Below are 19,678 nucleotides of genomic sequence, written 5' to 3'. Positions count from 1 at the left end.
TTGCATTCCCACCAGCAGTGTATGACAGTTCCCTTTTCGCCACATCCTCTCGAACATTTGTTATTTTTTGTCTTGGTAATTACAGCCATTTTAATGGGTGTAAGGTGATATCTCGTTGTAGTTTTGATTTGCATTTCCCTAATGATTAGTGATGTTGAACATCTTTTCATGTGCCTATTGGCCATCTGTATATCTTCTTTGGAAAAATGTCTGTTCATCTCCTCTGCCCATTTTTTGATCAGGTTGTTTGTTTTTTTGTTTTTGAGTTGTGTGAGTTCTTTATATATTTTGGAGATTAACCCCTTGTCAGATATATGATTTGCAAATATTTTCTCCCAGCTGGTGGGTTGTCTTTTCATTTTATTCCTGGTTTCCTTTGCCTTGCAGATGCTCTTTAGACTGGTGAAGTCCTATTTGTTTTGTTTTTTTTTCTTGGTGAGGAAGATGGGCCCTGAGCTAACATCTATTGCCAACCTTCCTCTTTTTGCTTGAGGAAGATTGTCCCTGAGCTAACATCTGTGCCAATATTCCTCTATTTTGTATGTGGGACGCTGCCACAGCATGGCTTGATGAGTGGTGCATAGATCTGCACCCAGGATCCGAACCCACGAACCCAGGGCCACCAACGTGAAGCATGCGAACTTAACCACTATGCCACTGGACCGGCCCCTGTTTATTTTTTCTTTTGTTTCTCTTGCCCAAGTAGACATGGTATTCAAAAAGATGTTTCTAAAGCCAAGGTCAAAGAGCGTACTGCCTATATTTTCTTCTAGGAGTTTTATGGTTTCAGGTCTTACCTTCAAGTATTTAATCCATTTTGAGTTAATTTTTGTGTATGGTGAAAGATAATGGTCTACTTTCATTATTTTGCTTGTGGCTGTCCAGTTTTTCAGCACCATTTATTGAAGAGACTTTCCTTTCTACATTATGTGTTCTTGGCTCCTTTGTCAAAGATTAGCTGTCTGTAGTTGTGTGGTTTTGTTTCTGGGCTTTCATATCTGTTCCATTGATCTGTGTGTCTGAGTTTGTAAGAGTACCACGCAGTTTTGATTACTATAGCTTTGTAGTATATTGTAAAGTCAGGGATTGTTATGCCTCTAGCTTTGTCCTTTTTCCCAGGATTGCTTTAGCTATTTTGGGTCTTTTGTTGCCCTATATGAATTTTAGGATTCTTTGTTCTATTTCTGTGAAGAAAGTCATAGGGATTCTGATTGGGACTGCATTGAATCTATAGATTCAATGCTTTAGGTAGTATGGACATTTTAATTATATTTATTTTTCCAATCCATGTGCATGGAATATCATTCCATTTCTTTATGTCATCACTGATTTCACTCAATAATGTCTTATAGTTTTCAATGTGTAGGTCTTTCATTTCCTTGGTTAAGTTTATTCCTAGATATTTTATTCTTTTTGTTGCGATTGTAAATGGGATTGTATTCTTGAGTTTTCTTTCTGTTAGTTCGTTATTAGAATATGGAAATGCAACTGATTTTTGTAAGTTGATTTTGTACCCTGCAACATTGCTGTAGCTGTTGATTATTTCTAATAGTTTTCTGATGGATTCTGTAGAGTTTTCTATATATAGAATCATGTTGTCAGCAAACAGCAAGAGTTTCACTTTTTCCTTGCCAATTTGGATACTTTTTATTTCTTTTTCTTGCCTAATTGCCCTGGCCAAAACCTCCAGTACTATGTTGAATGAGAGTGGCAAGAGTGGGCACCCTCGTCTTGTTCCTGTTCTCAGATGGATGGCTTTTAGTTTTTCCCCATTGAGTATGATGTTGGCTGTGGGTTTGTCATATATGACCTTAATTATGTGAAGGTACTTTCCTTCTGTGCCCATTTTATTGAGAGTTTTTATCATAAATGGATGTCAGATCTTGTCAAATGCTTTATCTGCATCTATTGAGATGATCCTGTGGGTTTTATTCCTCATTTTGTTAATTTGGTGTATCACATTGATTGATTTGTGGGTTTTGAGCCATCCCTGTGTCCCTGGTATAAATCCCACTTGATCACGGTGTACGATCCTTTGTGTGTGTGTGTGTGTGTGTGAGGAAGATCAGCCCTGAGCTAACATCCATGTCAATCCTCCTCTTTTTGCTGAGGAAGATTGGCCCTGGTCTAACATCTGTGCCTATCTTCCTCCACTTTATATGGGACACCGCCACAGCATGGCCTGACAAACAGTGCATCGGTGCACACCCGGGATCCGAACCCGGGCCGCCAGCAGTGGAGCACGCGCACTTAACTGCTATGCCACAGGGCCGGACCCCTATGATCCTTTTAACGTATTGCCATATTTGGTTTGCCAATATTTTATTGAGGATTTTTCATCTATGTTCATCAGCAATATTGGCCTATAATTTTCCGTCTTTGTGTTGTTCCTGTCTGGCTTTGGGATCAGGGTGATGTTGGCCGCATAGAATGAGTTAGAAAATGTTCCATCTCCTTCGATTTCTTGGAATAGTTTGAGAAGGATAGGTAGTAAATCTTCTTTGAATGTTTGGTAGAATTCTCCTGAGAAGCCATCTGGTCCTGGATTTTTATTTTTTGTTAGGTTTTTTTATTACTGTTTCAATCTCTTTACTTGTGATTGACCTATTCAGATTCTCTATTTCTTCTTGATTCAGTTTTGGGAGGTTGTATGAGTCTAAGAAGTTATCCATTTCTTCTAGATTGTCCAATTTGTTGGCATGTAGTTTTTGATAGTATTCTCTTATAATCCTTTGTATTTCTGTGGTGTCTGTCGTAGTTTCTCCTCTTTCATTTCTAATTTTATTTATTTGAGCCTTCTCTCTTTTTTTCCTAGTGAGTCTGGCTAAGGGTTTGGCAATTTTTTTAATCTTCTCACAGAACCAGCTCTTAGTTTCATTGATACTTTCTACTTTTTTTTGGTTTCAATTTCATTTATTTCTGCTCTAATTTTTAATATTTCCCTCCTTCTGCTGACTTTGGGCTTTATTTCTTCTTCTTTTGCGAATTCTGTTAGGTAGAGTTTAAGACTGCTTATTTGAGATTTTTCTTGTTTGTTAAGGTGGGCTGGTATTGCTATGAAATTCCCTCTTAGGACCACTTTTGCTGCATCCCATATGAGTTGGTATGGTGCATTTTCATTTTCATTTGTCTCCAGATATTTCTTATTTCTTCTTTAATTTCGTCATTGATCCATTGGTTATTCAGTTGCATGTTGTTTAGTCTTCACATATTTCTCACTTTCCCAGCTTTTTTCTTGTAGTTGATTTCTAGTTTCATAGCATTATATTTGGGAAGGATGCTTGATGTGCTTTCAGTCTTCTTAAATTTATGGACGTTTGCCTTGTTTCCCAACATATGGTCTATCTTTGAGAATGTTCCGTGTGCACTTGAGAAGAATGTGTATTCTGCTTTTTTTGGATGAAGTGTTCTGTATATATCTGTTAAGTCCATCTGGCCTAGTTTTTCATTTAAGTCCACTATTTCCTTGTTGACATTCCGTCTGGATGATCTGTGCATTGATGTAAGTGGGGTGTTGAGGTCCCCTACTATTATTGTGTTGCTGTTAATTTCTGCTTTTTGGTCTGTTAATAGTTGCTTTATGTACTTTGGTTCTCCTGTGTTAGGTTCATATATATTTATAAGTGTTATGTCCTCTTGATGGAATGTCCTTTTTATCATTATATACTGCCCCTCTTTGTCTCTCATTGCCTTTTTTATCTTGAAGTCTGCTTTGTCTGATATAAGTATGGCAATGCCTGCTTTCTTTTATCTGCCATTTGCTTGGAGTATCATCTTTCATCCCTTCTCTCTGACCTTATGTTTATATTTAGAGCTGAGATGTGTTTCCTGGAGGCAGTGTATTTTTGGGTCTTGTTTTTTAATCCATCTCTCCACTCTTTGTCTTTTGATTGGAGAATTCAATCCATTTACATTTAGAGTGATTATTGATAAATGAGGGCTTAATTCTGCCATTTTATCACTTGTTTTCCAGTAGTTCTTTATTTCCCTTGTTTGTCATCCTGTGTATTTCTGACTGCCAGTTCAGTTTGGTGTTTCTCTGTGATGGTTTTCTCAGTTTTCTCTTTATGCTCATTTGTGTCTCTGTTCTGAATTTTTGTTTGGTTGTTACCATGAGGTTTGTATAAAAGATCTCGTAGATGAGATAGTGCATTTTCTGATAGTCTCTTACTTCCTTAGCCTAAGCAGTTTCCATCCCTTTCCTCTTCCCTGTCTAAGTTATTGCTGTTACAATTTATTTCCTTTTGTGTTGTGAGTTCGTAATTAAAATGAAGTGATTATAGTGATTTTTGATATTTTCCTTCCCTTTATCTTTAATGTTTTAAATATTTGCTAACCTGTTCTGATAGAGAGCTGCAATTTTCTGATTTTGTCTATCTATTTATCTCCTTTCTCAAGGCTTTGTAAACCCTTTCCTTTTTTTTTTTTCAGATATGAGGGCCTTCTATATCATTTTTTGTGGGGGGATCTTGTGGTGATGAACTCCCTCAGCTTTTGTTTATCTGGGAAAGTTTTTATTTCTCCATGGTATCTAAAGGATAGTTTCACTGGATAGCATATTCTTGGCTGAAAGTTTTTGTCTTTCAGAATTTTGAATATATCATTCCACTCTCTTCTAGCCTGTAATGTTTCTGCTGAGAAATCCACTGAAAGCCTGATCATGGTTTCTTTATAGATTATTTTCTTCTGCCTTTCTGCCTTCAATATTTTTTCTTTGTCATTGACTTTTGCCAGTTTTACTAATATATACTTTGGAGAAGGTCTTTTTACATTGATGTAGTTAAGAGTTCTATTATCTTCATTTACATGTAATTCCAGCTCCTTCCCCAGGTTAGGGAAGTTCTCAGCTATTATTTCTTTGAACAAGCTCTCTGCTCCTTTGTCCCTCTCTTCTCTTTCTGGAATACCTATAATCCTTATGTTGCATTTCTTAATTGAGTCAGATATTTCTCAGAAAATTTCTTCATTTCTTTTTAGTCTTAGTTTTCTCTCCTCCTCCATCTGCGGTATTTCTATATTTCTGTCCTCTAAATTACTGATTCTGCCCTTCATAATATCAGCTCTATTTTTTAAGGACTCCAGATTTTCCTTTATCTCATTCATTGTGTTTTTCATCTCCAACATTTCTGATTGGTTTTTTAAATATAGTTTCAATCTCTTTTGTGAATAATTCCCTCTGTTCATTAATTTTATTCCTGAGGTCATTAAACTGTCTTTCTGAGTTTTCTTATAACTCGTTGAGTTTTTTTATGATAACTATTTTGAATTCTCTGTCATTTAGACTGCAAATTTCTGTGACTTCAGGATTTATTTCTGGGTGCTTTTCATTTTCCTTCTGGAGTGGAATGTTAATATACCTCTTCATGCTCTTCAATGGGGTGGACTTGTGCCATCACCTAGTGGTAGTATCAGGTCACAGATTCCACCTGCCACCACTAGGGGTGCAGGAGCTGTGTATTCTGAGCCCTCTGCAACCCCTGGCAGATGTACCTGTCTGTCGGAAGTTCTGCTGACAGGACCCATCTGTGCTCTGGTGGGGGTCCCCTTATTCTGGCCAACCGACCGAGCTGGTGGGCCAGGCAGGACGGGGGTAGGGGTGCTTTCTTTTGCACTCATGATCCCATGCATCCCCACTCTGCACTAACTGTCTGCCAGCTTGGGCTGCTCCACTTGGTGTGGGCGCCCCCATGATTGCTTAGCTGCTTCAGTGTGGAGCATTCCCGCAGGCTGGGAGGCAACTCTGAGAGTGCAAGCATTCTTGTGGAGGGCTGCCCTTTTTCCCTTCTCCTCTCAGTGTTGCACGCTGGCTGGGTCCCCTACCCTAGATCACTGCCACTCAGCAAGGGAGAGGAGATCTCCTTACTTCCTTCCACTGCCTCCCAGAGGTCCAGCCCTCCCACCTTCAGACATATGGCTGTGTGGATCTCTCAGACTTCTGTTGTATTGTGTGAATGTCCTCTGTTGGTTTATGAATGTCCTCTTCATTGTATCTTCGTAGGGAGAGACTAAGGGAAGAGCTCACTCTGCCATGATGCTGACGTCACTCTCCCATAAACAAAATTTTTAAAAAGCAAACTATAAAAATATTTTCAACAAATATGACATAAGTCTAATATCTTTCATATATAAAGAGATTTTATGTATCAGTTATAATATTAATACTTCAATAGAAGGAAATGACCTAGAGTGTGCATGAATAGATATTTCCCAAAAGAAATACAGATAATCAATAGAAAATGTAGACTTAAAAAATTTGCTTCATCATTATCACATAAATTTAAACAATAGTGAAATTTAATTTTGGATATAAATTGGAAATTTTTTAAAAGATAATGCACAAATTGGTAGGAGTACACTAAGATCGGAATAGTCATACTCTGAAATTGGAGAAGTAAATAGCCACTAACTTCCTGGAAAAAAAATTTGACGGTATGCATCAAGAGTTTTTAAAAATGTATTCTCTTTAACCCTGTAATTTCAGGCTAGGAATCTATCCTAAGGAAATATTCAGAGATATAGGCAGAGACTTATGTACAAGTATATTTTTTGAAGCATCATTTATGATTAAGAAGAAATGAGAACAAATAAAATGTTCAAAAATAGAAAAATGATTAAAAACAGTACTTTATAAAAAATGTTGACAAATTCTCAACTTAAAAATAGCAAAGGATTTGAATAGACATTTTTTCAAGGCAGACTTAGAAATGGCCAATAAAATTATTAAAAGATGCTCAATATCATTAGTCATTAGAGAAATGCAAACCAAAATCATAATGAGATACCACTTTATACCCACTAAGATGGCTAACATCAAAAAGACAGATAATAACAAATGTTGATAAGGATATGGAGAAATTAGAACCCTGGTACATTGCTAGTGGGATTGTAAAATGGTGCAGCCATTTTGGAAAATAGTTTGGCAGTTCCTCAAAATGTTAAACGTAGAGTTATTGTATGACCCAGCAATTCTACTTCTCGGTATCTACCCAAAAGAAATGAAACCATATGTTCCCCACAAAAGCTTGTTTGCAAATGTTCATTGCAGTATTATTCATAATAGCCAAAAAGTAGAAACAACCCAAAGGTACATTAACTGAGAAATAGAGAAGTAAAATGTGGTATATCCACACAATGAAATATCATTCAGGAATAAAAAGAAATGAGGTATTGTTTCATGCTACAACATGGGTGAACCATGAAAACATTATGCTAAGTGAAAGAAGCCAGTCACAAAAGGCCATATATTGTATGATTCCATTTATGTTAAATATCCAGAATAGGCAAATCCACAGAGACAGAAGGTAGATTAGTGATTACCACAAGCTGTGGGTAGGGAGGAATGCAGAGTGACTGCTACTGGGTATGGGGTTTCTTTTGGGGGGAGGGAAAGTGTTCTGAAATTAGATAGTGGTGATGACTGTGCAGTTCTATGAAACACGAAGAACCACTTCATTGTACATTGAAAGGGTGAATTTTATGGTATATGAATTATATCTCAAAAAAATTGAGCACGATAAAAGTATTTACATTACAGGTTTAGGATTTAAAACATATTTTTAAGGGCCTGGCCCTGTGGCCGAGTGGTTAAGTGGCCACAGGGCCAGGTGGTTCCCTGCGTTCCACTTCAGCAGCCTGAGTTTGCGGGTTCGTATCCCAGGCGCAGACCTACTCCACTTACCAGCCATGCTGTGGAGGTGTTCCACATGCAAAAAAATAGAGGAGGATTGGCACAGATGTTGGCTCAGGGCTAATCTTCCTCAAGCAAAAAAAGAGGAAGATTGGCAATGGATGTTAGCTTGGGGCAAATCTTCCTCAGCAAAAAAAAAAAAAAAAAAGACATTTTTTAAAAACTGGAGGTAACTATCCACTGTGTAAGCTTATTTTTAATGTGTGATCTCAATTTCCTTATCCCCAAATTGGAAGGAAATACATCAAAATCTTAGCAGTAGTTATTTCACATTGCTGTGATGATGGATGATTTTTATTTTCTTCCTTAAATGTTTCTGTACTTTTTAAATTTCCTACAAAGAAAATGTGTTGAATAATAAGCATGGATGTGTGCATACGAACATATGCATATATATCTAAAGAGTGTTGTTTTGAATAAAGGAGTTTCTGTATGCTGATGAATTGTCAAATCCAACAACAAATGTAGGAGATATTGGGTCATTTTGCAGTAAGCACATTTTTATGCACTAAGTCGAATAAAACTGAATTCCTTCATCACCCAGTACCAGGGGAGGCCTCTGGTCTAGATATTTTGCTGGCAATACCAATGCCATAAAGGTGAGAGAGCCAGCAAGAGAGAGGATGCAGTGACCCAATGGCCAGGATGATATTCCAGGATATGTGATTATGGTATCCCACCACAGGTGAGGTCTTTGGGCTTTGGGTGATTCTGAGATATGTTATTGGGACAGGATTTATATTATTTTCCTTATTTAATCAGTTTGCCTCACTTTTGAGAGTCATGTAGCACAACTGCACTTAACTATCACAGCCTTATAATTCCATGATGGTGATTGTGCAATGAAATTCTGTGTAAGTCAAAAATGTTGGATCATCCTAATCATCCAAGTGCCAGTTGGCCTCAACCAGCCAAGTTGACGTAGTGACTCTCAGAATTCTACCATTTAAGTTGTACTCACAAAGACATTACAGACACATAGACACACGTCAACTCAATATACTCCCAGATAAAGGCGTAGAATCACATCCACCAAAGTTGAAGGGATGAAATTCATATTTGGTTCAGGAAATAAAGTTAGTGGAACGGCAGGTGAGGAAGTCGTGGGAGCAGCGGAATTCCAGAAAGGGTAAGGCAGGGGAAAGTTCATCCTTTCCCTCAGCTAGCATTTATTGGGCATCTACTGCTGAATCCCGGGTTCTGAGAGGCAGTGGAGGAACGTACAGAGGAACGGGACACCTTCTCTTTCCACAAGAGACTCATAATCCTGTAAGGAGATACCACCTTCATTTACTTACTAAATTTTTGTTGCGAGGCCACTTTCTATGGGCAGCCAGGCTCTGTGATAGGGCAGGTAAAACCGGCCCTGCACTCGGCGGGCTTACAGTCTAAGGAAGAGACACAAATCGTGACAGCGGCCAAGAGTGCCTGGTGCGCCGCGGGCTGCTGGGGGCGCGCAGAGCCAGCGTGTTGACATCAAAGTGCACAGAAATCGTTTATAGTAGACGTTCCTCGCGAGTAAGCACTCAAATAAATGCTCTCCCCCAACCCTCGGTTGGGGGTTGGGGGGTGGGTAGAGCAGCCGGCCGTAGGTGGGCGGGCCTGGGGCCGCTGGGCGCGCAGGCGCTGTCGGCGCGGGTTCGGGGCGGGCTGGGCCCCGGGTGCCGGGCGGGCTGTGCTTCCCGCGCGGAGAGAGCGATTCGGGACAGAGCGGGAGGGGCATCGGCAGGAAAAAAGCCGGGCAAACAGAAGGCGGCAAACCCCCGCGGGCGGTGGGAACTTTCACCTGTAGCCTCCCCGGGGCCGTGGCAGCCGGCACACCCCCCCGGACAGGAGTGAGGCAGGAGCACCGCTGATCCACCCGACTTCCTCTCTCTACTTCCCCTGCCCTCCTATCCCACCCCCTGGGGCCGGGTGTTCAGCTCCAGCGTTTGGCCTTCCCCTTAGAAGGCTCTGGTAGGGTTTCTCAGGGGAGGCCCTCAGCATGCAGCTGCTCCAGGGCCTGTGCCTTTCCCTGCATCGCAGACTTAAGAGATGTGAACTCATGTGGACCAAAAGCTTGGAAAACATTCTGCAAAACCAGGCTGCAACAGGGGAAATCCACCAACTATAAGGAGGCTCGGCAGTCAGCGAAAGCAGATTTCACTGATACACAATGAATATTTCATCTCCATGAGACTGTCCACTACCAGGAGAGCGTAGTGACCATGTTAGGGTAGCGGAGGGACTTATGAGCGAGTAGACTTTCAGAAGCCAGAGGGAGCTGGTCTGGGTAGTGTTGGCAAATGGAGGCAGCATAGAAAGGGAGGGAAGGTTGCGAGCTCGCCTGTGTAGGAGAGTGCAGGGAAATCACACTAATCAAGTGTGATCAAAGAGTGCAGGGAAAGATCGGGTGGTAAGAGATTGGCTAAAGCTGAAAAGAGGGAGAAAGAGAGCAAAAAGTTAAATGATGCTGCGATCCTCCAATACATACCTAAAAAAGTTAATGTTATTTGATGTCGACTGTCGACCTAAAAGCAATGTCAACATAGACTTTTTTTTAATTATTTAAATAACTTCTGAAAGCTGCACTTGAACTCTGAGCTAGGAGTCCAGAGACTATTTTGCCCCCCCCCACACTAACTTGCTGTACTCTGGGACCCTCAGTTTCTTTATCTATAAAATGAGTATAGTCATAACTCCCATAAAGGGCTGTTATGAAGATTAAGTAAAAATAACATAAGTATCTTTGCAGACTATAAATGTAAACTTAATGCAACCTGCTGTAAATGTTATTTAAAACTACTAAGTTCCGGGCTGGCCCAGTGGCATAGTGGTTAAGTTTGAGTGCTCCACTTCCACAGCCAGAGGTTCACAGGTTCGCGTGTTCCAGGATCTCAGGCCGGGACCTACCCATGGCTCATCAAGCCATGCTGTGGTGGCGTCCCACATTTAAAGTAGAAGAAGATGGGCACAGATGTTAGCTCAGGGCCAGTCTTCCTCAACCAAAAAAACAATAACAACAACAAAAAAAACTACCAAGTTCATATAATAATCCTGGCGCTATTGCCATGACTTCAGAGAATTTGCCCCAGCCAAAACCTGGTGTGCCTCAGTGCCTCCATCCATAAAATCACATAACTTCGGATCCTAGGCCTCTCTGGCAGGTATCGCCTGAGGGTTAATGACATAGAAGAGTAAAATTAGTTTAAATCTTCAGGGGGAGGAGATGCTATGTAAATCTAAGGGGTAATGAACACTTTTCTTTCCAAAGTATTCTTAATGATCTTTGAGATTTTTCAGAGCGTAAGATGATTATTAAATAGTATTCATTTGTTTATCTTCTGGTATTGATATTTTATAATTTCCTTTTGGATCTAGAAATGTATGCAAAGAAAGGTAAATCTATACCAAACAGGTTAATGACAGAATCAGGTTTTTTGGTTTTTTGTTTTTTAACAGTCCCAGCGTAGGCATCTATTATAATTCCTCTTTCTTTTATTACTCTAACAACCACTTTGTTAGGGAGTTAAGCTACCAGAAAACTATTGGAAAATCGTTTTGTCAGTATGTTTTATGCTTTATGAAAGCAGGGGGAAGGCTGGAGCCAAAAATCACTAAGAAATAATAGCCTGTTTATTAATAGCAGCTCCCAAATGGTTTCTTTTCTGTAGTTACAGATACTGTGGTGAGACCTCCACCTGTAGCAATTCTGTCATTGATCGTCATTAAAATATTGTTGAAAAAAATCATGACAGAACTACCGCTGATCCTAACAATTTGAGCGACTTTGAGTGCATCACTTCACCTCTTGAAACTTCTGAGTCCTCAGCTTTTAAACAAAGCGGTCTCGGCAATTCTAAACTGGGGAAATGCTGCCCCTGAGGGGTACTTGTAAATGTGTAGGAGCAATTTTTTTAGTGATCAGGACCCAGCGATGCTAAATGTCCTGCAGAGAGCATGAGGCCATCCTCCAAAATGAAGAATTGTCCCACCCCAAATGCCAGGAGCAGCCTCGATTATCTCTAATGTCCCTTCTGACAGTCAGTGATGCCAAGTGGCTGTCCATACGTTGATTCATTCGGCCACCCATTACTGAATCCCTGCCATATGCTGGGCACCAAACTACCCAGCTGAAATGTCCCAGAAACCCTGGCTTGCATTGTATCCTTCTTTTCCCTTCTCTTTCTAAAAGTCTTCCCTACCCACTGGACCACCTGACACTCACGAATAAAGATTTTTTGACTCATAAAGTGCTTGGAGGTTTCTGATGACACTGAGAAACAACAAGGCTCACTTCAGCCCTCCCCAGAGATTGGATGATGGCCTGGTTTACTTTAAACTCCTCCCTCAGGAATGGAGACCTTCAGCTCCAGTGACCGAGGGCTTCCAGCCAGCTAATGAAATCCCAATTGTGGATCATGTGGCTACATATTTCAACTGTTGATTCAATCATTTCTCATTTTTAAAACAAAACACCAACTGTTTTATGCCCAGTCAACAGTTTTCACTGGCAAACTGAAATTTCCTATTATACTTAATTGACATTTGAGGCCAGTTGTAAAACCTGCCTCAGAGCCTTTTACCACATCAAGTAGGATCATTAACTTGCTAATTAACTGTGCAGGGGTTGACCGTGTGCTGTAGTACAGTCCTCCCAGCCACCACCCCTGTACATAGCCCGTCCAGGAGTGCTGTGACCTTTGGGCTCAGCCATCACCGTGTTTCTCAACGTTCAGATGGCCCTTCATTACTTTATCAGCTCACAGCAACCCCGGGCACAGCTTACTATGCTGGTTGCTTGTTTCATTTTGCAAAGGAGAAGACTGATGATGCACAGAGAAGCATGAGGGTCTGCCCAGGTACAAAAAGCTCTCAGGATAGAGGGGATTCTGAGTGCTGGTTACAGTGCTAAAAAGCCACTCTGACGGTCCGGCGTGCTTTGTGAATATACAAACACTTTTGAGCGTTTAATGAATCTTGGAGACTCCATTTTGACGTTAATAGTATTAAAAATCCTTATATGTATTTGTTAAATAACTATTATTGGATACTTCTCATGAGCCCAGCAGGGTTCTGGGTACTGGGAATATATTCCTGATCTCATGGACCTCCAGACAAGTGGAGAAGTCAGACATTGTGCCAATAATTCCATGTTAATTCAGTATTATTGCAATTGACACTACAAAGGAGAAGTACAGGATGCAAGGAAAGCGTTGAACAGGACCTGACCTAGCCTGGGGACCCTAGAGGCTTTCTTTCAGAGGCAGTATATAAGTGCAGGCCTGAAGAAAAAGGAGGAGGCAGGAAGTTCAAGAATGAAGGTGGAGGATTCTAGAAGGAGGGAGATGCGTGAGTGAAGACCCTGAGGCAGGCAAGAAGGGCTTGTTCCGAGTAGGAGAGGGTGCTAGCTCAATCTAGGTCGCAGAAGTGGGAGAGGGTGGCGTGAGTAGATTTGACAGATGTTCAGAAGATGGAATTGGCAGAACTTGGTGATCAAGAGGATGTAGACAGAAGAGTGAAGGAGTATTAGGGATCACTGCCCTGTATCTGGCTACTGGGTGGTAGGGCCCCTTGTTTAGGATTCTAGCAGAGGATCTGTACTGGACAATGGGACAAGATCACCAGCTTCTCATTTGGTATGTAGAGTTTGAAGTCCTGTGGGGCATCAGTTTGACTAGTGGAGACCCTGCCTCGCATGGGGTACCCGCATTGCATCTTACTGGGGTGTGGTGGAGACAACCAGTTCTATGGAGCCCAGAGTGTGTGTTTGGAAGCAGGGTTATATTATAGACTGGCATTGAGACCCTCATAATTTACAAAATGCTTTCATGTGTATTATCTCTAAGCTTTACAATGATCTTTGGGGAAAGTCAGTGGGAGTTATTATCTTCATTCTACTAACAGGAAATTGAGGCTTCCTGAGTTTGTGATTTGCCCAAGGCCACACTGCCGTGAGTGAGGATCTAGTACTCAAATTCAGATCTTCTGGCTCTTGGCACAGGGGTCTTCTCATTTACCACATTATCTCGCTACCTGACTGGGGCAAACTCTCCACCAACTCTTGGAGCTTCCGTATCAGCTGGAATCTCACTATTTGTACAAAATATATAAGAAATGAAACCAAAGGTATTTTTTTCTATACTCTGTTCATACTCCTGTCTGTCTCTCTCTTTCTTTTTTTTTTTTTTTTTCTCTTTTTTACAAGAGTATTTTAAAACTATTTGTAAAGTTTTGGGACTAAAATTTGTATTTATATTTAAAGCAGTTTTTTTCTTTTAAGAGTGAAATTTCAAGGACAAATTACAGTAACTTTTACTGGTTGTGGGGAGACAGTTGTCTGGGAGAAATTAAGTTCAACTTTTGTCTAAATTCTAATAAATTATAAAACATTGTTAGACCTCTGCCCCCTCACCTCCCGCTCTCAGATCTACTCCTAAAGCAGCAGGACCATCTAAAATGGCTCAATGTATTCTCCCCACGTGTGAGGTGTTCCCGTGGGTTTGGCCCTGGGTGCTGAGGAAGACAGGAGGCTGAGCTGCCCTGACACAGTAGGAGCAAGAAAATCTCCACCACCAGCCTGTCTTATCCGTTGGCCTTCTCCCCTTTTCCTCGGGGCTTGGGGATGCTTAAATAAGGTTAATTTGTGTTTGTTTCAGAGTCTGCTTTAATTGCATCAGTTCTGGGGCTACACAAAAACTTAGATTCAGGGGAAATACCCTTTCTACAGAGCTAAGTTATTTTTCTCCACTGCATGAAAGGCTTCCCTCTGAACCTCCCGGTATTGTTTACCTCCCTCCCTCCCAATAGCTCCTGGACTGTTTTGTGATCCCAGTCGTCATTTTGCTCTCCTGGTTCTTCCTGCTGATCCGGTACAAGGCTGTGCATTTCATCGGCATCGTTGTCTGCATCCTGGGAATGGGCTGCATGGCGGGAGCAGATGTGCTTGTGGGAAGGCATCAGGGAGCAGGTGAGTCTCTGGGTGTTCACCAGGTTACTTGCCTCTGTGGGTGAGGCCAAGGCAAGACATGGAACATTCATGGTTGGGTGGAAACAAGGAAGCTGGTCTTCCCAGGGTCTATGTCTTACTCATGTTTGTTCCCCCACACCTAGGACAGTGGCACGTAGGAGGGGCTTAATACATGTTTCTTGAGTGAATGAAGGAAGCAAAATACAGGTTTTATGCCCTTTTTACATGAATTCGGAAACATTCAGACAGTGTTTAAAGCTGAGAATGAGGACCCACTTGCAGTATGTTTTGGAGGCCAGAGCTGCCTGGCCAGGACCAGCTGGTTAGAGATGGTGTCAATGGGTCAATCCATTCCTGAGTCACAGGGGCCTTCCCCACCCCCAGCCCCCCAACTCTTTCTCTCCCAAGTCAGGGAAAGACTGAGCTTTCAAACTACTGGGTGAAGGCTGGTATATAGGCCTAAGAGTGGATATTTAAAATTTGAAGACTAGATTAGGAATACTCAATATTTTTATGAGGGAGAGCTAAGTGCAGTCTCCTCATACAGGGATTTTTGTTTGCTTACTCGTTTTGTGGGGAGAAGTGTCAATCACAGCTAGTAGAACCACAAAGTAAAGCTTCAAGATTTACTCATCAAATTGCTATGAATCTGCTAGGAGGCCTGATCCGGGATGGTTTCCAGAGGACCCTTTTTCAAGCATTGCAGTTCTTTAGAATGTGCCAAAATCCTGGTGCTACAGAAAGTTTTGGGGGGCAGAAAAAATGAACCCCTTTGGGGTCGGCCTGGTGGCACAAGCATTTGAGTGCACGAGCTCCCCTGCAGCGGCCTGGGGTTCGCCAGTTCGGATCCTGAGCACGCACCGACGCACCGCTTGTCAAGCCATGCTGTGGCGGCGTCCCATATAAAGTGGATGAAGATGGGCATGGATGTTAGCCCAGGGCCAATCTTCCTCAGCAAAAAGAGGAGGATTGGCAGATGTTAGCTCAGGGCCGATCTTCCTCACACACACACACACAAAAATGACCCCCTTTGTCAACATCAGGAATGGAATCGAAAGTACCTATTTTTCTATAATTCTTGGAATTGACCTTTCTTCTAGGGAATTAGATGAGTCAAAATTGGGGCATTTCTCTTTATGAGGCTAGGTCATAGGAAGTACCTGAAATGAATGTCATTTATGTTTTTAAGTTGCATCATAGCACATTATAGCTGAAAGGGACCTTGTTCAGCAGTTTTGTATTTGGCACACAAGAATGCTGAGATTTGGGAAGCCAAGTAAGTTGTCCGAGGTCCCAGAGCTGAGAGAGCAGGCACTAGAACACATGGCTTCCGACCTCTGGGGCAGGCTTCCTTCCCTCTCCCATGTTGCTGGGAGATGAAGATATAACACAAAGCAATAGAGAGACAGCCTCAGCCCTCACAAACCAGTGCCTACACAACATAAGCAGTCCCCACCTCAACAGATGGACTAAAAATACATACACCTGCTTTTCCCAAATTCTCGTCTATGAACCACTAATTCCATGGGATATCAATAGATGTCGTATGAAAGGGCCAGTTTTATGCTCTATATCCATGGTGATCCTGATATAGAAAATCTCTTTGGCCCAATAAGATGATATTTTTGCCTGATACAATGTGGCCAGTTGTTCTAAAGTCACAATTTAATTATACTTTCTTAGCTTTACTTGAACTGTATAAGCACAGACTAAGCAGAAGTGTGTACCCTTATTTATGAAAATTCTGCTTTGCTGAACCCTAGCCATTCACCCTGGCCATCATCTTGCATTCGTTAGTCAATGAAGACAATTGTCCTGATAAATCTGGATGTTTAAGCCTAGGATGTGCAGCTAACTTGAATTGATTTCACTAGATTGTATTCACTAATACTATAAAAAATGTTTTATTTATTTCAAGTGAAGTGTTAGGAAGGGAATAGAACTATTTAATAAAAAGAAGTTAAGTCCATTTGACAGTCTTTCAAAAGTGGTCATTTTTTGAAACAACGCAGAGTAACTAAAACATATGGAGTGGTATTTTCTGTTCATGTGAATCTGTTTAAGACCCACAGCACCATCCCTTTTGTGACATATGAAGTACCAGTGTCAAGAGAATTAAATTTTATCGTTGTTGAGTACCTTCCATGCTAAAGATAACAGTGCCCAAATACATGACATGATGTTTTAAGGGCAGCCCAGATTTAGGATCCAAGGATCATTTTACAAAATAGTGATTAGATATGCTTTACCTCTATAAAAACATTAAATTCGGCAGCAATTTAAGCTATCATATAAAATGTTTTGAAAAAAGATAAAAAACCACTCTGGTTTTGAGGACAAGATAATCCTAAAATTGGTGTGCATCATTATGAAAAATATTCCATTTGTTTTCACCTTTACAGTATAGTTGGTTCAATGCATTAACTAGCCAGGGACAGAACTTGTCTAAAATACTTCAGGCACTCACCAGACCTTTAACCAGTTATTCAACTCAATATAAATGATCATCACCATATCAAGAGCTTTTCACAGGAGAAGAGAATGACTGACTTGATCTTTTTTGTGTTGCTTAATCCATGGCTCTCCTTAGCTTGGGATTTTGAAAATTCTGTCCTCAAGCACATTGATATTGGCCTGTTCAAAGTTACTTGGACTTCATGATAATTACAGTAATTGCTCTAATTCTACTTGGTTAGAATGTTTCTTCACCAACTCTCCAGGAATTCCTCATTTTGATTTGAGCCTTGCTGAAGGAAACTTCTCAGGTGGCATCAGGCACTCCAGATACAAAATGTAAATATCAGGACACACAGTGATGTGCTAGGAATGATGCTTTTGATGAAAACTTTACCAGGAAGTTCACCCACTGTAGACAGAGGTGGAGAGAAGGCGTCTGCCATCTGTGGCATTGGAGACTCTGCCTAGGAGCCTATGGAGTGGTGTACAAAGTAAGAAGGATGCCAACAACACTTACGTTCCAATTCTGTGTTAGTCACAGGTGCAACTGATCATCCACTATAGGACGCTTCCATACCTTGGGCTTACCTATAAGGAGATGTCTTTTCCAAGTTTGTCAGAAAAAATCAATGGGCCTAATATGTATATTCTCTCTTTGCCACCTTACTCCAGCATTATAGGCCCTCTCTGAAAGACCATCTCTGCATTTACTGATACATGAGGGGAAAGACGTGCGGGGAGAAAGACACGCACGCAATAAAATTGGCTTCTGAAAATATGATCTATGTTGGAGTGTGTAAAATTAATTAGTGACGCCAAAGAGATACATCTCCATGACATTTCTACTTTCCTCAGAAAACGTATGGATATAAAAGGGAAGGTTAGAGAGTAATAGGAATAAGATAAAACTCAGTGAAAATAGTTCCTTATTATAAAATATATTTCTTGCTCTTCAAAATATCCTCTTTTTACTATAATACATTTATTGCATCTTATAGTTCCTTTATCAAAGATGCCAAATACCCGTAACAACGTTTTTTATTATTAGACATAATTTTATGTTTGTTTCAAGGAAGAGAAAATATTTTCAAGGAGCCAGATAGTTAAACACAATCAAGCAAAAGTGATAGTTTGATTGGTGCCAGGCCCTTTCCTGCACCTTATCTCATTTGATCCTCCTAATTATGCAAAGAAAGTATTTTTATTCTAATTTTTGTAGCTAACGACATCAAGGTTCAGGAAAGGTAAGAAACTTGTGGAAGGGCACACCAGTACTAAATGATGTGGCCCAGATGTGAAGTCTAGCCAGTATTCTTCTACACCACTTAATACTTATTTTCCCATAATTGTGACTCGTAATACATGTATAATGGTTCTGTTGTAGTAAATTAGGGTGAATGATTGTTCTAGATTTCCCAGAATGGAGGAGTTTCCCCAGATGTGGGACTTTTGGTGCTAAACCAAGAAAGTCCCAGGAAAACAAGGTGATTGGCCACATTTAAAACTCAAAAATATTCGATGGAATGGGTTCGTTCTCATAAATTGCATTAATAGTCTTTCAATACTCCAGAATAGTATAATTCACCATTTATTTCTTGATCCTGGTGGTAAGTAATGATTTTAAATAATCTTTCTTCTTCTCCTCCCACTGCCACACAGACACAAATATCATTCCAAACATGGTGTTTCTTGTATTTAAACAAAAATCTAATAAGGAAAACCAGTTCTTGCAAAGCAATTATAATTGGGTTGATCAGAACCAAGAAGCAATCCAAAGTGAGAAGTGGCCAACCCAAAGAGACAGGTGGTTATTCAAAGGGAATGATTGATTAAGTGAACACTTGATAAGGGCCAGATGATATACTAAGCATTTTACATTATTTTGCATTATTTTATTTTATTTACATTGTTTTACTGTATTCTCGCAATAACCTCATTTTAAATAAGGAAACTGAAGTGCAGAAAGACTCTGTAGCTTGGCCAGTATTCAACAGCTGTAAGTGGCAGAGATGTGATTAGAAGCCATGTCTACCTGAATTGAAAGCTGTTGCCACTCAAAATCTTTACCATAGGATGGATTAAAACCTCTCAGTCAGCTCAATTCATTTAAGCATTTACTGAGAACTTATAACGTGCCAGGATCCATGCTAGGGACCACACAGAATATAAAGCTAAGTGAGTCTCAGTCCAGGCCCCTCAACCCTATTGTGTAAGAAAACAGCTGGGAGAAGGGAAGACACAAGTTAACAAATAACAGACATGGAGCAGAATGCAGTGGGTGCCATACACAGGTACTGTGGTGTGAAATTCAGAGGAGAGAGAGAAGGCACTGGGTTGAGCGGACTTCTCATAATTTCAAATGTGTCCATTTGCCCAAAATTTGCAAAACATCACTTGTCGTGATTTCATACATACATAAATGACAGATTTGCTGGGTATAATTTTCCCTGTGAACATTGCACCAGAAACTAGCTTCACCATGTCAGGTATCTACTGCATTAATAGTGCATAAAACATGGAGTGATACGTTGTAGTTTTCAGTTAACAAGATGCAAATTTTAGATACAAAATATTAGTCCTGGGAC

The 19,678-nt window shown here is 40.6% G+C and overlaps 1 protein-coding gene across 2 annotated transcripts in view; it reads left to right on the top strand.

The window, feature by feature from the left end:
• The window catches only part of SLC35F1 (solute carrier family 35 member F1), a 384,161-nt gene that overhangs the window by 321,305 nt on the left and 43,178 nt on the right, over positions 1 to 19,678 (top strand). For both annotated transcript variants that reach the window (XM_058566387.1, XM_058566388.1), the window contains exon 4: positions 14,477 to 14,636. In XM_058566387.1, the coding sequence (XP_058422370.1) occupies positions 14,477 to 14,636 (160 nt within the window). The remainder of the gene's footprint in view (positions 1 to 14,476; positions 14,637 to 19,678) is intronic.

Source organism: Diceros bicornis, chromosome 23, assembly GCF_020826845.1.
Source record: "Diceros bicornis minor isolate mBicDic1 chromosome 23, mDicBic1.mat.cur, whole genome shotgun sequence".
In the NCBI taxonomy this organism is placed as follows: Eukaryota; Metazoa; Chordata; class Mammalia; order Perissodactyla; family Rhinocerotidae; genus Diceros; species Diceros bicornis.
The sequence above is the reverse complement of the archived record's forward strand: the minus strand, read 5'-3'. Positions and strand labels throughout refer to the sequence as shown.